At 33.4% G+C, this 20842-nt stretch overlaps 1 protein-coding gene across 1 annotated transcript; it reads right to left on the reverse strand.

The window, feature by feature from the left end:
* Positions 1 to 1376: 1376 nt before the first annotated feature.
* On the reverse strand, positions 1377 to 8289 carry LOC127136182 (respiratory burst oxidase homolog protein E). Its single transcript, XM_051062777.1, has 14 exons — positions 7440 to 8289; positions 6593 to 6752; positions 4964 to 5012; positions 4745 to 4858; positions 4102 to 4524; positions 3612 to 3995; positions 3426 to 3521; positions 3224 to 3339; positions 2964 to 3134; positions 2594 to 2753; positions 2318 to 2506; positions 2060 to 2188; positions 1881 to 1959; positions 1377 to 1678 (listed from the first exon to the last, which is right to left on the reverse strand). Exons 1-14 carry the CDS (start codon positions 8050 to 8052, stop codon positions 1569 to 1571), a joined length of 2793 nt encoding a protein of 930 aa, XP_050918734.1. The 5' UTR covers positions 8053 to 8289; the 3' UTR covers positions 1377 to 1568.
* Positions 8290 to 20842: the final 12553 nt, after the last annotated feature.

A 20842-nucleotide genomic window follows, 5' to 3' on the forward strand; every position in this document is an offset into this window, starting at 1 on the left:
TAGTAATTATTTCTATTAGTAATGAGGCCCATTAGTCAAAGCCCATTAGATTTTCTATTCTCTCTTATTTAAAGCATGTAGATGTAACATGTAAGGATTACTTTTTAATATATCAGTGAAATATTTTACAACAACATGTTTTTGGATTAAGGAAATATTTAATTTGAATTAGTTTTAGCAAGATGGAATTTGTTATATTTAAGAGATTCAAATTTATTCAAGATTTGATTAATCAAGATTTGCAATCAACTTTATTAAAGATTGATCTCATGCACTTTTGAAGATTCAGCCGCACAGTCAACTCCAAACACTATTGAGCTTTCTAGCTAGACTACTGTTACTATTTAAGGAGGTGTTCTCCTTTGTGATGACTCACATTGTTTAACTTTGCGATTTGTATTGAATTTTTATTTCTTTTATGTGTTTATCTTATAATACTCTATTATTGGGTCATATCTCTAAATCAAGAGAATATCGTATTTGAGTTGTACCGTTACTTTACAATTTATATATTTTTGTAATTGTCCAAACACTTTGGAGAATATATATGAGTGAAAGTGGGACTTTTAGATTTAGGGGGAGCTAGGATCAAAGTTCATTGCTAATATTAGTAAAAGAGGAATTGAATTGGGAGAGTTTAAATCATACTAATTTGTATTTCTAATTATTAATAGTGAGTTTTTTTCATTGGATTAATACCCTCTAGACGTAGATGATATTACACCAAATTGGTTTACCTATTTCCGTTTGTACTTCTGTTGCATAGTTTAATTGTCATACAAATTAGTTTAACATCGTATCTAACAGCTTGTTAACCATAGAATAAAATTTCAATTAAGAGAATGTTCAGGTAATATCTATTACAGAAAAGACAGACTCTATAATTTGACATGTAGAAGCATTGTTGAGAATAAAACATTAAGCTGAAAGAAGCAACTTCAATTAGTGAGATAAGACTTAGATTGTTGTTTGGTCTATTCATTTGTTCAGCAAATCGTGGTTGATCCTCAGCCTCTCAAGCAGGTCCAATTCTGGCCTCCATCAAACCACCAGAAATCGGTATAACTCTTCTTTTTTATTTATTGTGTTGATGTTGGTGCCCTTGCTGGATAATTTATGCATTGGTATTTTTCCATTCCATATTGATATGATTTTGCTCTTAAGATGTTTGATAAAAATTCCCAATAGCGTTGTAGCTATGCGTTTGTTGCTAACCCTTTCAATCCACTTTCTGCTGCTGTTGTTTTTATTTTGGCTGGAATAAGTGTGCTCTGGTCAACTGGATTATGATTTTAGGAAACCACCATGTATGAAAATAAAAATTTGCTTTGTATAAAACAATCATGAAATTGAAGGATGTTTTCTAGACACTGAAATCTTTGTATTCTTTTCTCTGTTATTAGATTGGGTACTATATTGTTTAAGCATTTGTATTCTACTACATATACTAAAATTACATGTTATTTCCCTCCTATGATGACCCAAATATTTCACAACTTCCCCCTTTGAATTATTTAACCGATAGTTACATAAGAATAAACAAAGCATTTTAATTTTAAGCTCCAATTTCAGAAGTACTCTTTATGAAATTCAAAGCGTGTGGTTGTCTTATGACTGAGCTCAAGTGATAGCTTTTTTAGCTCCTTCGCAAGCACTGGCATCCCACAATAGAACACACCTGCAAGTATTATGCATCATTTTCTTGTTAAAAACTTACCAATATCATCAAGTAACAAAAATTAAATTGAGGTTTACAAGTCAATTCAATCTTCTTGTCATCGTCTCGATCTCCTCTTTATCGTAGGTTGCAATCGTAATTGCAAGTGCAATATTATAATTTGAGGGAAATAGTTCTGCAATTTTTGCAAGCAGTTTATTACCTATGGTAGAATTTGGATGTTTTGAAGCTATTTTTGTGAAAACTTCTTTCCAATCAGGCCTAGCAAAGTGCGTTCTCACCTACAATCGAAAAAACAATAAATTTTGTGGTTAGTTTTTAACTTGAGATGAAATAAATGAATTGAAACAGTAATAGTTCTTAAAGTATTGAAGATCTCACTTGAGTGCCTGATAGAATATCAACACCATGTTTGGCGTGGTTTAACGCTTGGATCATTGTGATTAAGGTTGATCTTGCATCACCTTCTTCATAGACACTTGTGAGATAGTTGTGCAGCTCAATCAAACCCTAATAATGGTTAAGAATATAAAGAGAACAAGAATAGTTATTTTTTATGCATACATCTAAATATATGTTAATGTGATACCACATTGCAATATTATGTTTTGATACTATATAATTAAGATTGAATATTACTTTGTGGTCCATTGCTGCAACTTCGTCCATTACTCCTTTAAACCATTCAAAAGATCCAGGTTCTCTGGTAACCCAATAAAAGTAAGCATTTGTAATCCTTTGCGATCTCTTATTTCTTCCTGGCGTTACATTTGAAGAGGTGAAACTATTGAAACTCTCATCTGATTTTGTTGTTTCTGTGTTTGAGTCCTGCACTTGGCCTTGTTAAAGTTTGCAGGTGAAGATAAAATGTAATCAACATTATAAAAATAACTAAACAAAGAGCAAGGATTGTACCGTTTGTTCGTCTATTGTTCTCGTGTCACTCAAAAGATCTCTGAGAATACTAATGAAGGGAGTTGCTCCAATTCCTAATCCTATGAGCAGCAATACATCAAAATTCTGGTAATCTTGTGCTGGAGCTCCGTATGGGCCATCTACAAGCAGCTTTGGCTGTCTGTAACAAAATTCTAGTTTGAATGATTTACAATTTTGCAAGTTGAAATTATTAGAAAGCATATGAGTTGAAGTTTTAAAGTATAGTCACGTCATAATATTTAATATTGTGAAGAATTATAATCAAATGCGGTTTATGCAGCCTGAAAACTTTGAGATTACAATTCTATTATAACCCTTTTTTTAAAACTCTTACATGATCTATACTTACCCTATTTGATCCATTTTTATTAGTTCTCTGAATGTTGCGCTGGAATTTACCGAAGCCAATTGGTCATCTTCGGTGAAAAGTAGCTTAAGTTCTTGTGTCCAGTCACCTACTGTTCGAATGTGAACACTTAGGTAATCGTCTCCAGGTGCTGATGTAATAGAGAATGGGTGCCTAAAAAATCAAGATCTTATTTGCATGTGCTAGTGGACTGTAAAATTTATTATGATTAAAAATTGACCTAAGAGAAGAACCACACTCACCACTCAAATGGAGAGATTTTTGGGCATTGTAAAAATATGTACTGGCCACTTTTGTACTTGAATCCATTAGGCTTTGACATGATTAAGCTGAAGACATTTCCTGGTAGCACTGAAACCTGCTAAGTCAAATTTAGAAAAATTAAATGGAAGTTATTATCAAACCATTGAAAGCAGACAATGGAGTGTGGTTTATTTTTATTACCTTCAAAACTTTTACTGCATAGTGTTGCGATCTACGAGTTCGTAGAGTACGTTCTGCAACGTACAGCAACAACGGAACAGAGATATACATCCATGTCTAACATCAAAAGTAAAAAATATGTTATTGTACATTCATCATCGCTCACTATTCTTCCATACCTACGAAGATTGTGGTCGAAGTTCTTACCGTTTTCTGGTACCACTTATGTGTCAAATTCAAGAAAGATCCATGAATGAACAGAAGAATGTAAACAATACCGAGAAGATGGTGCGAGTACCAGAATGCATTAAATCCTGTCAATCTGTTGATTGGTGAAGGAAGATTTACTGCATTTCGTCGAAACTGGCTAGTTGCAAGAGTAAATGATATAACCATCAAAGTAACCATTGTGATTCCTGTTACACCTTCAATGCTAATCAAAAGGGATTTGTATGTTGGCTTTTTGTTATCGAAATCAGCAGATACAATTGAGAACTTTTCAGGAGATGAATTCACAAGAAGTGGGAAATCGCATGCGAGATGGTTGCCTGCATGGACAGTTATTCCAATAACTATGGCAAATGCAATCATCTGTAAAAAGGAATACAGACGTGTTATCGTATCCATTAGCGATGTGATTTTCTGCTGTTAGATCATATTTTAGACGCGACGGAATGTGTTAAGAGTCTCCTCTTACCTTATGGAAATTTATATTGTCATCAAATGGGACAAACTTTCTAACTTTTGTGGAGCGAAGCCATGTCAGTGTATTTCGACAAACAGGTAAAAGAATGAGAGCCATGTTGAACTTGAGTGTCTCTGCCGCGCCTTTGGCTACTGGTAAGCAATAACTCATAACTTCAAAACTTGATCTGTTTTTGTACTGGTAAATTTTCCAAGTAAAAAGAGAAGCAATGGCAATCAACCACAGTAACAAAATCCAACCCCTTCTCCAATACTCTAATGCAAGACATTGGAGTGTCTTGCGGATTTTGTGGATCTTATTTTTGGGCCTTAAACTTGACATATTTTGACTCCAGTTTACACTTGCACTGCTCTGTTGTCTACTGTAGGTCATGTATCTATCTTTTTCAAGTAACAGCATTTCTAGCTGCCACAGCTGAAAAAAATGGAAGGAAATATATTATGAAATGATCAAGAAAGATTAAAAAAATTTGGTCTAGTAGTCTAGTGGAATGTTCAGAGGTTCTAATCTGCGCGCCTCTGTACTCAGATGTCTCTGCACAACTACCAATTGAATTGAGATAGATACACAAACATTTATGAAGTAAAATGTGGTTTTATTATGTTTTAAATTACTCTTGTTTTCCCTCTCTTACCTCGATATAACCCAGGTTTTCCGGATCCAATTCTTCCATTATTAATGCAGCGTATCCTTCAGCTTGTTCTTTTAGTTTGGACAGATTGTTTGCAGAAGCACTTAACATTATAAGCTGTTTGATTAAATATAAAATTGAAAACAGAGAGTATAATTAAAATAATGTAATTGTTATCTTGAGGATTATTTCAAAAATAGAAAAAGTACTAGTAAACCTTGCCTCTTGTACTTCCTCCCTAGTAATTCTTCCATCTTCATTACTGTCTGCCCTGAAGCAAATGGAGTAACATTGACACAAACAAATTTACACACACTTTTATAATATCTCAATTCAAATGGTGTATAGGTAAAAGATGCACAAGTCATCATACTATTAAGAAAAGAATTGTATAATTTATCACTTTCTTATATAAAAAAGATAGGTACACGTCATCATATTATTAAACAAAGAGATGCACAAGTCAAACCCCCAAGAAAGAAACAAACAAACACTTATATGTATAATGAATCTCAGATCAAAATTAAATATTTGAGCCCTTTATATTTTATCCAAATTTTCTACCAAATTCCGATTAAAAATTTAAGTAAACAATATAGACATAGAACTTACTCTCACCACAATATAAGTGATTATCTCCAATAGAATTTGTCTTAGTTAGATTTTTAAGTGAGTCTCGTATACTATACCCATTTTTATCTTTTTAGTATCATTAGTATAACAAATACAGCATCATGAGGAAGAATTAGGAAAAATTCTTCCTCTATTTTTCTCTTATACTATTTTCTTTCATAGTTTAACCATTTTTTTTATTTGTTTCCATATAAAATACTTAAAATGCACTAGAAGTGTTTTTGGACGAGACAATTTTAATGAGAAAATAAAATATAGTAAACGAATTTAAAATAATTTGCACAAAATTTATTATTTGAATAAAAATTATAAAAAATAGTTAAAAGGATGGGAATTTATAAATTATTTTATTCAAATTAAATTTAATAATTTTGAAATAAATATCTAAAATAAAATAATTTGAAATTTCGGTCATACTCTATACTCTATAGAATATGAATGTCAAATTATATATTATTATTATTATTATTATTATTATTATTATTATTATTATTATTATTATTTCATACTTTACAAATTGGTCCTCATATTTTACAAATTGGTCCTCATATTTTACAAATTGGTCCATACAAATTGATCTTTAGTGAATTTCAAAATTTATAATTTTATTTTATTTTTTAATATTTTAAAATTACAACTTGATCCTTATTTTCAAATTTTAAATTTTGTCCAAAAATTTAGAGTTTATAAAAATGATCCCAAATTTTTTATAATGAATAATTTTAATGTTTTATCTAATTAAAACTTTTTAGAAATATATAAATTTAAATTGAATCATTAAAGTTACTTACAAAATTTTCAATCATATCATCCAAACACACACGTGCATATTTCTCTTTCTAAAATTATTCAAATTAAAAGATCATATCATTCTAATCCACAGCTCTGAAATAATATATTAAAATTTCAATAATATTATAAAAATATATTATTATCTATTTTACAGCAGTTTTATTATAAAAGTCATTCTTTTATTTATGAAATTAAAATATGGTTAAACGGGTCCGACATACAAGAAGAGTGAGAAAATATTATACATATCAAGAAACAAATATTGTCTTAAGCTTTGAATTTTAATAAAATATATCAAATAATACAAAGTTTGTTGTAGGTACAAGTTTTTCCTTCTAATATTTTATTATTAACCATAGTACTTTCTCTTATTTCTTAATAATGACAGTAAAGATGATACATCATGGATAGCGACAGATTACTTACATGTCAAAGAAAATTTGAAGGCGAGCATCAAAGCTCTGGTTTGAAATTTGCAACCAAAACTGACGCAACTCTTCTTTTGTTATCTTGCTCACTGCTTTTCTTTCCTTACGAGCTAATGCATCAAATATACCCACAGCAAATTCCTTCGAATCCTCCATCCCTTCAATACATTAACCAATATTTAAGAAAAATATTATCATTAAGCTTTAATTATATGAATTTAATTATATACATAGACAATATAAATAATTTTACATTATAACTATTTTATTTCTCATATTTAATCATGTTCATGATTTTGTTGTTAGCTATCGCAGAAGCATTTGTATCTATTGCGATCGTAGTCATTGGAGTGTTACAAATTTGTAAATTTCGATCGTGAAATGATTGAAATATAACTGGAAAATGTTAAGTTTTCTTTATTTAAATTAAATTTTGGACTTTTAAAACTTTGAATTGTGATAAAAAAATATTTAAGGAACTATTGAAAAAGTTGATGTAGTTTCTAGTTTCTGATGACTTCGAATCTGATTTTAAATCAGACAACAATTGTGATTGATGAAATTTTTGAATATCACCGCATCAACAATTTTGCGATTGTAATTACGCCTTGACCATGTGTCATGTATTAATATGCATAAGTTCATATCCAAAACTTCGTCTAAATTAGTAACTCCAATTTCAAACATAACTAATTTTCTTATGGAAAAAACATTATTCAAGTTTCTTACCCGTAACTAACTATTCCGAGTGAGATTAAAGTTAGTGTGGAGTGAAATTTTATGTACCAAAAAAACTTCGATTACTCTTCCAAATATTTTCTTAGCATCAAAACAAGATAACGTACCAATGCATTCGCCAAAATTTTCTCGATCGAGAAACCCATCCTTAGCAAGAAATCCAAACCTCTTTTCAACTTTTTTCCATAACTCCTCACAAGCTTCACCAGACTTACTAATGAATCTCAACCCTTTCAAACCTCTCTGAGCACTCGATCTCGTTCGTTCAAGTTCCGCTCGCATCCTCCGTGCATTTCGCGCCACCATCGGATCCTCCTCCACGGCAGTTACACTCTCCGAGGACGAGGTTGAAGTCCGCAACGACATCGACCTCAGCCACGGAAATTTATATTTAATCCTCGAACTAATTGAGAGACTCCTTGCGACGCCACCGCCGGTGAAGGAGTCTCCACCTCTGGCGACAGTGTGACTTGAAGAAGGAGATGCGTTTGGTGCAGAAGATATCGGAGCTATGTTGCTAAGCACGACCGCGTCGTTTTCTAGCTCCAGTGTTATCTCAACGAGCTCCTTGTGGTGGTTGCTACGGAGATCGTTGAGAAAAACCGGCAACATTGCGCCGTAAACATGTTTTCCCGCCGTCGGCGATGAGGTTTCGGAATGTTCCGGGAAGTCTAATTCGGTTTTGCTGGTGGTGCATCTCCGGAACGACGACGTTCTCATGGAAAATTCTAGAACTTGTAATGCGGTTAGTGAACTCTTCTTTCTCTCTCTAGAATGCGTGATACATTCAGAGATAGAAAGAGAAAATAAAAATGTTTATTTTGAAAGTTTTGGAAGGTAAAGAAGTTAGAAAGAAAGAGAGGGATAATGGTTCCCACGTTTGGGGTGTGAAGTGTCTGTATAAATAAATGAAATGAAAGAAATGGAAATGCAAAGCTTGGAAAACAAGAGAGACACCTATCAACGAATTTGGGCACACGATTTCAACGCCATTTAGTCTTGACGCATATACAAGAGTAGTTGGGAAATGAGTTCTTCAATCTATACATTACTCTGTTTTATCACGGTAAATAAGTATAGTAAATGTAATAGAGAACAGATTTTACTATATTTTTATATTTGTACTTAACATGTTAGTCAATATTAATACGGAGATGAATTTGGAAAATTTACTTAAGCTAAATATCTTGTCTAAGTAACTTTATTATAAAAGGAAATTGCTTGTTTTATTTTAAAATGTGTCAAAAAAAATTATTTAGTTTTTTTTCTTCCTCACTATTATAATTATGTTTTTTTAAATTCTTGAAACGCTAACTTTTTTTATTTATTGAATTTTTTGAATATTTTTTTGAATATTTTTTGGAGAATTATTTTAATTTCTCCTTGTTTGAGTTGAGAAATTATTAAATATTGATTTTGAAAAATTCATAAAATAATTTTTAATTGAGAGTCTGATTATTCGCCTTCGAAATGAAGTAGAATCTCAGAGACAAAATCAAAAAGAAAAAAGTCTTATGTTTCAAACAACAAAAAGAAATTCGGTGTAGTTTTGAAGTCATTTGAAAAATGATTAAAGAATTAGAACTGTAATTTTGTGAATCGAATTAAGAATGAGAACCCTTTAAGGGTCTCAATTACTTCAATTGAGAGGCAATAACCTTATGCTTCCCCCAATGCACATGTTAACTCGATTGATAGCCAATTTATTGCTCTAATCACTAAACTCAATATGATTGGTGAATCTGATGGCAGGTGGATAGACATTGAGTCATCTAGTCATGTCTGTTATGATCATGCAATGTTCAAAACATACACGAATATGAAAGTGTTATTAGTAGTTGCACACGCCACTAATGTTTCCGATATTGGAGAAGTGGAGCTGAAGTACACCTCCAAAAAGACTTTAATCTTGAAGGATGCCATGCATACTTCTGAGATTATAAAGAATCTTATTTCTCATTTTCTTCTCAATAAGGCAGGGTATAGTCAGTCTATTGGAATATATTTTTACACAATCACTAAGAATGATATTTTTTGTGAATGAAATTGATATGTTTAAGATTTGTATGAATAAACTTGAAAATCAATTTAGTAAGAATGAATGTGAATGATTTAACATGTTTAAGACCTATGTAAATGAAATTGAAAATCAATTTAGTAAGAAGAATAAGAGACTTCATAGTGATAGGGAACTCGTTTTGTTCTGGAACCAAAAATTTAGAGAGTAGCAAAAGTTACGACAAAGTAGAGCTTCTAGTGTGACGAATCTGAGATGTACCTGCAAGGTTAGCACTTTGATGTTCAAGTCAGTAAGTGGATGAGTGCTTAGTATTCAAATTGTGTTTTGAAATTTGTTACCTAAAATGACGCCATTCCATATATATATATATATATATATATATATATATATATATATATATATATATATATATATATATATATATATATATATATATATATATATATATATATATATATATATATATATATATGGGAGAGAAATAATTGTCTCGCTATCTTTAAGGCGCGAAATGCAGAGGACCATTGAATACGCTTGAGGCGTGAATCTCTTGCAGTAAGATATATGATAGTCTAGTGGTTAGGAGAAGGCTCTAGAAGTGTGATTGAGCAGTCAGACGACCTGTTTTGACCTAAAGCATTTTGATTCAATGTGGTTGGATCAAGAGAGGTGTGACCGGCCCATAATAGTTGCCCCTCAAGCCATCATGCTTGAATATCAAGGTAAAGGTGTGGAGAATTTTGTCTTTGGCTGCCGACCATCCTTCTCCATGCTTTGCCACGTGGAAAATCAAACATATATTCGGATGTGTAATTATGATCATTTTTGGAAACCGAAACACTTAAGTGTCACATGCAAGAAATGTGATTATTGATGGGACATCTTTATTTTGTCATTATCATAAGAATAGGAAGAACTAGAGTCACTTTCCTTTATTTCTTTCTTTTCGTTCTTGAGCAGTTACATCCTTTTTCTCTGACATTTCGCCTTCTGTTCTTGCGACTATCATTGCGACATGGCTAAAAAATCATAGAAGAATGTAAGAAGGAATACGGTAAAGTCGTCGTTTCCATGGGAAGATTTCGTTTACTCATCGGATGTCTCCATTTTTACCAAAGAATGGAATATGAATAAGGTTTTCTCTGAAGTGGGAGAATCATCGCTTTGGGGTCCAACTATACTAGTGAAGACGAACGGATATGCAGTGCTTATGGTAACTATACCATCATTTTGTACGAATGTGTCTTCTCAAACTTGGGTGTTTGTTTGCCCTTCACCGCCTTTGAGATAGATGTTTTCAACTAATTGATGATGGTTCCTTCTCAACTTCATCCCACAAGTTAGGCGTATGTGAAGGCTTATAAGTACTTTGTGAGTACTTAAAGAGGAAACCTTATGTCATCCCGTTCTTTCATATTTTTCACTGTCGTTGAGGTACTTCATGTTGGTGTAAGCCCTAGAGGCTAATACTTTTGGTACTTGTATCGAATTGTTTATTAATAATAAAATGTTTTTTCTTTATTATGTTTATTTAATAAAGTCTCTAGAATAGCTAGTCCGTTTAATGTATCAAGTATGACTTAATCATGAGATCACATTAAACATAAGGACACTATTCTTAAAGTATCCGTAGTCAAGCTTTATTGTGAAGTGGGATAACATTAAAGCATGAAGACTATTATGTTTATAGACTGATGATCACATCTCATGGATCATGGATAAAGAGTTATCAAGTCTTAAACATAGGTATGAATATTAAGAGTAATATTTATACTGGATTGACCCGCTATAAGAATACTATATAGAATGTTATGCAAAATGTCATAAGTTATTCTCATGGTGATAATGGTGTATACCACCCTTCGACCTGAAACCACTATGGACCCTAGATGTAGAGTCGAGTGCCTTATTGCTGATCAAAGGTTGTCCGTAATTGGATGACCATAAAGACAGTTGATGGGTACTCCACGAAGCATGCTAAGGGACATGAGTGACCTAGATGGAATTTGCTCATCTTGCGTAACAGGATAAATGTCTATGGGCCCAATATTGAATTGGACAAGGATGACACGGTCTATGCCTTGTGTTCAATATAGACATAAGGGCAAAAGGGTATTTATACACATAATTATCATCACAGAAGGATTTGTCAGATCACATGACATTTTCGTGTCTTGGGTAGCAGTGATTGTTGCTAGATACCGCTCACTGTTTATTATGTTAAATACGTGATTTAATATAATTGTCAATGCCGCGAAAACCTATAGGGTCACACACAAAGGACGGATTGATGAGAGATAGAGTAATTAAGGAATACCGTAATGTACGGTGCCCTTAAGTGAATTATAGAACATCGTAAGGTACGGTGTACTTAAGTAGAATACGAAATATGGTAAGGTACCACGCGCTTAAGTGATTTTGGCATATTATAAGATATGGGCCATATACACTTGAGTGGGCTTTTTAGCTTGCAGCCCACACAAGTGGTTCTATAAATAGAACCCTTGTGTAGAAGCATTGTCACACTTGCAATTTCGTTTCTATCTCTCTCTCTCACTCAAAGCCTTCATTCGTAGCAGCTAGCACTGAGATTGAAGGAATCCATTCATGTGGACTGAGTAGAGGCGTTGTCATCGTTCAACGTTCGTGATCGCCATAAGAGGTAACGATACTATCACTGATCATGCCCATTCGTAAGGATCATTAAAGGAGAAATTTTAAATTCCGTTGCGTTTTGGATCGGCCTTCTCCTTCACTTCAGTCTAACCAAGAGAAAGAGGACTAGTTCTATTGGTGCCGATGATACGAATTTTTGAAGATTTTCCAGGCTTACCGCCATTAGTGGATCGATTCTTCTTAGTCATTCCTCTTTATCTCCAGGCTCAAATGACCATCTGTGAGGTCGAACCAGGAGTCAAAGGTAAGTGCAAACCTCTATTTTTCCACTGTTGGTTGGTGAATCACTTTGTCTTAGAGAACGCCACCTATGTATACAGAGAGGAAGAATTTTCTATCGAGGATTTATTCCAATAGAGTAAGTTATTAGAGTTTGTTAACCGCTTGGGTAATCTCGAAGGTGTAGTTCCCTCAGATGGAGCTGATAAAAGGCATTTGAAACTCCTGTTAGATGTCTCCTTGTTGATGGGGTCTGGCTCACATGAGGGTCGTTGAGCTGCCTTTGGTAATCTTGAAATTTCCTTTATTCTTTATTATTGATTTATCCCCCATGCATGTATGTTGGGATAATGATTGTGTTTCAATGCAGACGTAATGAAGGATGCAGTGAGAGTTCGAGTCTTGAAGCGGGGAATACCACAACCTGGTACTATTGTAGTTCTTTCTCTTTCATCAGAACCTCCTCGAAATGTTGCTCTCTTGCATGCTCCTTCGGGTTTGAAAATGAATCATGGGTCTCATCCTGGTCTCTCTTGTGATCGTCGTGATTCAATTTTTGATGATGCCTGAGTACTGTTTATCAATCTTTCCTTCCATAATCTAAGGGAAGAGTTGAATAATATAGCGCATTCTTCTAGGCGAGCCTATGTTGTTTAATCCCTAAGAGGATCTAGTTATTGAGAATCTCTTCGGACACACTTGACGCGTGATGAAAGAAGCCAGTTAGAGAAGAGTGTGAGTAGTTTGACTTCCGAATAAGATACATATTAAATGGAGAAGCAAAATCTTTATTCCTCTTTACAAGAGGTAAATAAGGTTATTGCTTCCTTTAAATTGCATGGTTCCGCGGGATGCCAGGTGATGCTTCTGGTGATAATGATGGAGGGGAAGACTGAGGCTCTTGAATCCGCCCAACAGAAGTTGGCGTTCCTTCATAGCCAAAATGCTTCTCTGACCTAACGATTGAAAGAATGTGCTTCCATGAACCTTGGGGCAGTCACATAGTCTTTTGAGAACGCGACGCAGCAGGCGGAACATTTCTACCCTCCATTGGTTTTTTTGAGGGAGTAGATTTGTCTAGGTCAGATACTTTTAGATGGAATGATTGTCTCCATTCTCAAATAGGTAACCTCCCCCCCCCCTCTTTTTTTGAAGGCTTTTGTGCCTTAGTTTGTAAACATGACTTTGTTTTCACGAATTACATTTTGCATTTTTATGCTTTAGCTTTATAATGTGCTTTTTTTCTAATTAAGCCGACTGAGAGTCGAGGAGCGTCGGGTTTTTCCTTGAACCCTGTAGTTTTACAATTTTGTCTCAATAAAGAGAGCTGAATAATTTTCACTCAAAGTGTAAATAACCACAAGTCTTCCACAATGTCTTGTATGGCTATTTTTCTTATGAGCATGTCGCGTTAAGACTTATGCGTCGTCTGGGTAGGATATCAAGCTAGTCAGACATAGTCATGTTCGAATGTACTTGCATGAACAATGCATTAGTTTAGTTTGATGTGTGTGTGCATTAGCTTGTACTGACGAGAAATGAGCTTGGCTTTACTCGTTTATACTTTTCAAATGTACTTGTACGTATTTCGTGTTAAACCAACTAGACGTGACTATGTCTTAATCATATTTATTTGGATAAGGCACGAATCCAACTAAGTGTATTTATGTTTTGAATTATACTTACAGGCGAGGGATATGAAGCTGGCTAGATGCGGCCATGCTTTTTGAACAGTGCCCCATGTTACATAAGATCATTCCCCAATCATGGGTAGAGAATCCCAGTTCTTTTCCTCAAGGTGCTAGCTCGGTTTGAGGTAGACGTCTCCAGGCTCCACCACTCACGTATCTTGAATTTGGTTAGATTCGAAGGGGGTGCGCCAGCTATATATAATTATGTGTAGTTATTTGACATAGGGAATTTGAATGCTTTATTCGGACGTACAAAGTGTCTCAAAAAGCACCTTGTAAATTGGTTGGTGTAGTCATACATGTTAAGTGTCTCCGACAGCTCCCTTGGACTCTGAGACCGCGTGAGGCATTGTGGGGGAATTGGTTGTTATAGTCGGATGTGCAAAACGTCTATGATAACTCCCCTAAACTTTGATGGTGTACGAGGTGATGTGGGGGAATTTTTTGTTGTAGTTGGACGTGCAAAGCGTCTCCGATAGATCCCCTGAACTCTGAGTCGGGTGTCAACTGCATTGGTTGTATCCCAGTTTTGTACTACTAAAATATGAATACAAAGGAACAAATGTTTCAGACATTGCATATTCTCATTTATAGTAAACAATTATTCATATACTATATAACGGTTTTCACATTTATGTATGCATACACGTGGGTGGAAAATGTGAAACATAACCTAGCGGTTTTCCGCTTCTTATTTTTGTTGTCGGTTTCTCCTTTATTTAGTCATGTCGGGAGCTGAGTGATGTCATATTAATTTCCATAGTTATCCCTTCTCCTTGATCCTTCTGTAGAGCATGGTGTATCCATTTGGCCACATCAAGGTCGGGGCAAAAAATAGTTGGCTCTCCATGGAGGTTGTGATATTTGAGCTTTAGGTGCACCAGTGACGCCACGATGTTTAGCGCTTCTATGAAAGGTCTACCCAATATACATTTATAAATACTTCTGCATGGTATGACCATGAATTATGTGTTAATTGATCGGAGGTCCCTTTCTTCCCCCACGGATACCATCAGTTCCACGTACCCGTAGGGGCGAGTAATCGTCCCATTGAATGCGTGTAGGTTTGACCTATCATATGGTATCGGGTTCCCCTTATCTAGGCTCATTTTCTCAAACAACGATGAGTAAAGATGTCGCATGAATTTCCTTCGCCAATCAGAATTCGAGATACATTAAATTGTCATATAGTAGTTGAGATTACCAAGGGGAACAATTTGTTAGGGATGCCTTCTACTTTCTCAGAGTCTCGAAACCCTAACATAGGCGGTCAGATGCTTTGGGTGATGAACTTCCCTCGTTTCTGTAAACAACCATCATTTCCACGATTTTTCTTTTGATTGTTCCCCTGGAAGAGAGGTTTTCCCATGTTGCCCTGCCGATAATGGTAGTGATATACGAGCGTTTGCCTTTAATGATATCCCTTTTATCACCGTTAGGTACGACCTCCGAAATCTTTGTAGGGGATTTAGAATTTGGAGATTCTTCCCGATATTGCTTATCGCCCTTGATATATTCAGATAATCGGCCTTTCTTAATCAGTGGTTTGATCACATATTTAAGATGGATGCAATCATCTGTGTTATGGACATGACCCATGTGAAACAGTAATACTTTAATTTATCTTCCCAACCAGACTTCCAAATAGGGTTAGGAGGCCAGATTCTAGATTTTTGGAACTCATTATTTGCACACTCTAGGTAAATATATTTTCGGGATGTTCTCAAGGGGGTGTACTTGTCGTATCATCCGTATATCCCTTTGTCGGTGTCCTCATTCAGCTTGTAGGACTTTTTCCCTGCTTGACGTTCAAAACTCATATTGGTGGCTGAGATTGGGTTGTTGAAAAAGGTGTTTAATTTCTCTTTTAGCATGATATAAGGCGGGATCAGATTTAACATTTCATGTGTTGTCTTTACCTTCTTCTCTCCCAGCTTGGTGTGGAAATGATGGTCACGAAGGAGGCCATTCTCAAAGATCCAATATTAGAAGGCTTCTTCGGCTCCTTCTATGTTTACCATGGTCTGAGTGAATTGATCAATGTACGATCGTGGGCTCTCTTTTTCCTAACGCATGATGCTGTTCAAGGCCGTTATAGTGATCGAATGCCTTTTTCCAACAGTAAAATGGGTAGTGAAGTGGTCGCATAAATCTACCCATAATCCGATGCAACAATCAGGGAGGCTATTGAACCATATCATGGTCGGTCCAATCAACTTTAACGCTAGCATCTTGCATTTGTAAGCATCGTCGACACCATAATAATTGAGCATGTCATTGATGAGTTGAACATGATTATCGGTGTCTCCTTTTTATCATACTTCCCCAATTTGGGAAGTTTTTGCATCGATTCCGGAATATTGCTTTCTAGGAATTGGGAGCACATGGGATGCTTAGGTCACGCCTTGATCGACTGTTATTCGCTAAGGTCCAGGTACAAAGCATGACTGCCTCAGTTGTAACACCCTAAATTCCAAACACTTATTTTATAAAAACATGTGAATAATTCACTCAACAACAGGGTGTTACATTTTCACAGCATAAAATATTTTTCGCAAATATCATATTATAGAAGCATAAATAATTAATAACAACTCAATTAAATATGTCTTGAGAATAAAAATTAACTTCATAAAGAAATAATTCAACAACTCTCATAATACAAAACAGGAAGGTAACACATCATAGTGTTACACTATCAGAGCGGCAATGGAAATTAAAATAACTCAACAACGATAAATAACAAAGAGTACAACTACAACATCCTCTAAAACACAATTATTACTAGTCTTTGGGCTTCCCTCTGGCTAATTCCCCATACCTCAATTCTTACTAGTCTACACCCCACAATCCTGCTTGCACACCTTTTTGAATTTATATTTTTACTTATTTAGTTTGTTTTATTTATTTAGTGCATTTTATTTTAAAAATACAAAAAATAAGTAAATATTAAAAATACCAAAAAAAAAGTTCATAAAAATACAAAAATAATTTAGTGTATTTTTTAAAAAACTAAAATACTTTAATTAATTTGGAAGGAATTGGTGAATGCACGTTCACCTGTTTTTCGAATGATCGAGGGCTTAACGCACGCTTCGGCTGAACGATTATTTTCCTTCCACAAAAAATCTTCACAATAAAATTAAAATCAATCTTAATTCATCAAATAATTTTTTTTCCTTAGTGCACTTAAAACAAACTTTTAATAAAAAGAATGGTGTTTGACTCATTTCAACGTGAAATACAAGCAAGCGCTTCAATCTCCATCGTGCGAGCATACAAGCAGATGTTTAACCGCTCAAATGACTTAAATAATATTCTCTAAAAACAACCAACGCACAAACATTTTATACCAAAGAACTACGTAGCTTTGAGTTCCCAATCGCACTTGGGGATACGTAGGAGTGAGATTTAACATCTCGTCAAGCACAATAATAAAAAACTAAAAATTGTCCCCTTTATGTAAAGGTCCTTTTAAAAAATAGATAAAAATGCAAACATCTTTAAGCTAAGTACTTTATTCCCTAATCTAATTAGAAGGTCCTCGTTGAGTACAACAAATGTGAGGGGTGCTAATACCTTTCCCTCGCATAATCGACTCTTGAACCCGAAACTAATTGTGACGATCATGTTTTTGTTCTTTAAGGATTTTATCGATGTTTCCCTTTAAAAGTAAAAACTTCAGTGGTGACTCTGTTAATTTCAAGCATTTGTTACACTGAGGTATTTTTTGCGCCACGATAATGACTCGAAGAGACGTTAGATAAGGCAATACATGCTCGCATCTAGTTCAAGATGTCATACCATATTTTCCCATAAAAAGTGTATTCGAAGAAATGAGTATTACACTTAAAATACCACAATGCTTCATATTATTTTTATTTTTTTAATGGAAAATAGAGTTTATTAATAAGGGAGAAAAAGCTTCAAAGTACAAGAGAAAAAGTCCACAAAACACAAGAAGTGCTAGAAGATAACAAAAGATAAAAAAGATACAATGATAATAAAAATAAAATGAACAAGAAAGCCACATTGATGCAAAGGGTATCATTTAAAATAAGACCACAACTACTAAAAACTACCTCGCTACTCACATATTAGATCTTAGATCAATTAGATCCATCATCGATAAATCAGATCCCAACAAAAGATAACCAAGGAAAACCGACACTAATCTCTGAATCAAGGCAAACACTCGATCCACTATAGGTGCAAGTAAAGTATAGGATTCTGAAGCCAGTCTTTGAAGGCTCAAAGTTCACCCCATGTATGACCACAAGCCATTTCCAAGTTAAAAAGACACTATTTCCCTCCACCTCTTTCAGTTAAATTGTGATTCGCTTAAAGATAACATCATTTTGGGCTTTTTAAATAGACCATACCACAACGTTCCAAACCATAAGATAGTGACCTCTATACTTAGCCATACCCCATAAATAAAGAAAACAAACTAAAAAAGGACACTATAGTCACTAGGGATAACAATTTTCCACTTCAACCACTCAAAATCTCTATATTAAAATGACAAAGCTATCTCACAGGAAAGAAAAAGATGAGAGATTGTCTCAACTAAAGATTCATATAAGGGACAAGAAATCCTTCTAGGACTAGAAATCACCCTTCTTTTAACCAAGTTAACTCTATTCAGAATTCTATCTCACCAAAGTTGTCGGAAGAATACCAAAACCTTATAGGAAACTCAAACCTAAAAGAACAACTAAGTGAAGAGAGACACTTTAATATAAATTACATATATTCATACCATTTTTTAGGAAATGGTTGAAAGAGACTCTACATATTAAAAAAGAATAAGATAAACATCTTCATTCAACCTCCACCCTATATTTTAAAGAGTAATATTATTTCAAATAAAAAACTTACAAAAGTCAATATTTATTTTATTTTATATAATTTTCACTTCTAAAATCTTCACGGAATTTATTTTAAAAGTATTCTTAAACTAAAATGTAAATTTTCAATAGTGATATTATTGAATAGAGTACAATTAAGAAAAAATTATTATTAAAATAAATATATTTTTCAACTAACATGGTTTCTATATACTAAAAAGAGTTACAACTAAAGAATTAAAGTTTGAATTTTCAAATAAATATACTTTTCAACTAACATGGTTTATATATACTAAAAAGAATTACATTTAAAGAGTATAATGTTTGAGTTTAACATAATTTAAATATGACTATCTCGAATTGTTATTTCAAAATAATCATATTTTCTAACATTTTCCAACTAACAATCTTTCTTAACTAGATATATCAAACTATTCATATTTTAGACAAAAAAAATTGCAGCAAAGAGCATACGTCAGATCAATTAAAGCTTATGTATGAGTGTTATATGCATGCGTCAGTTTTGTTGGTGTCTATGTGCATTTTCTATATGCATGTGTCAAGTGGTCTGACTCATGTTTTTTATTGTGAATTCTTTTTATTTGAAATATGGATAGTTTGGTATATAATTAAGAAAGATAATTATTTTAATATTTAAGTCGAAAAATATATATATTTTAAAAAAACCGACTATCATTATTTGTGAGGGGTAGCCCCCAGCAAAATCTATCCGTTCAGTTTGTGTGGGTTAATCCCTCACCAATTGTGACAGTTAAGTCAAATCAGCCACAAACGGTAATTACTAAACTTGTTAAGTCTGCCACGCATCAATAGTTTGCTAGGGGCTGCCCCTTGCAAATTATGACCGCTTGCACCACATGGGGATGCCACTCGCAAATTATGACCGTCTGCCACACGTCTGAATGCATTTACAACACGTCAGTACTTTGCTAGGGGATGCCCCTCAGAAAATATGATTGTTTGGGCCACGTGGGGTGCCCTCTCACAAAATCTCATGGATAAATGCAACTTCTCTTCCTAATACACTCACTCTCAATTCATTTCCTCTTTCTTCTCAGTAACCTTTCTTCTCAGTGACCTTTCTTCTCTCCTCTCTCCAATTTTTCAATAACCTTCAAACTCTATTCTTCCTTCAAACATCTCTCATTTCTTCTTCCTTCAAATATTCAACAATACTAAAATTAGGTAAATATTAATATGTTACTTTAATTTCTAGTAGTTTATAATTTACATTAACTTAATCAATTTATTATTTTTGACTTTCTGTGTTACATGTATCAATTTATTCATATAAAGATGTCAAATTTTATCAAAAGGGATTTTCAAATTTAAGCGTGCAGAATTTTGATTTTTTCATTTATACAAGGTACACTTTTTTTTCTTTTATAAGATTTACGTGTATTTGGTATTGATCTATGTTGATATTGTGAAACTTTAAGAGTTAGTAAAAAAATATATTTAAAAAAAAGGTACATATATATATATGTATATATATATGTATATATATATGTATATATATATATATATATATATATATATATATATATATATATATATATATATATATATATATATATATATATATATATATATATATATATATATATATATATATTGTGTGTGTGTGTGTTGAAAACATTAAATATATGTATTAAAAATATATAGAATATTTTTAGAAAAGAATATATCTTTATATAGAATCATAATTAAATTTAGTAAATAATATATAATTTAGTTTTGAATATATGTTATTTATATGATATTATCGATCAAAATTTAAGAATTTGTCGATAGATCAATTCTTTTTTTCTTAAATTTAAATTTGAACATGAACAACATTGTACATGTGCAGTATGAAATATTATCAGTTATGTCGTTGTTGCATGTATGATAGAACGTATCCAGGAAGACGTTGGTTTAAACCACATTTTAAAGAAGGAGTTGTTGCATTTCTCACATATGCGTTTTCTCAAGAATGTTGTCGAAACGAAAGAGGGGTAAGATGTATGTGTTTAAAGTGTGGTTGCAGAAAT

The sequence above is a fragment of the Lathyrus oleraceus genome, chromosome 1 (assembly GCF_024323335.1).
Source record: "Lathyrus oleraceus cultivar Zhongwan6 chromosome 1, CAAS_Psat_ZW6_1.0, whole genome shotgun sequence".
NCBI classification, from domain to species: Eukaryota; Viridiplantae; Streptophyta; class Magnoliopsida; order Fabales; family Fabaceae; genus Lathyrus; species Lathyrus oleraceus.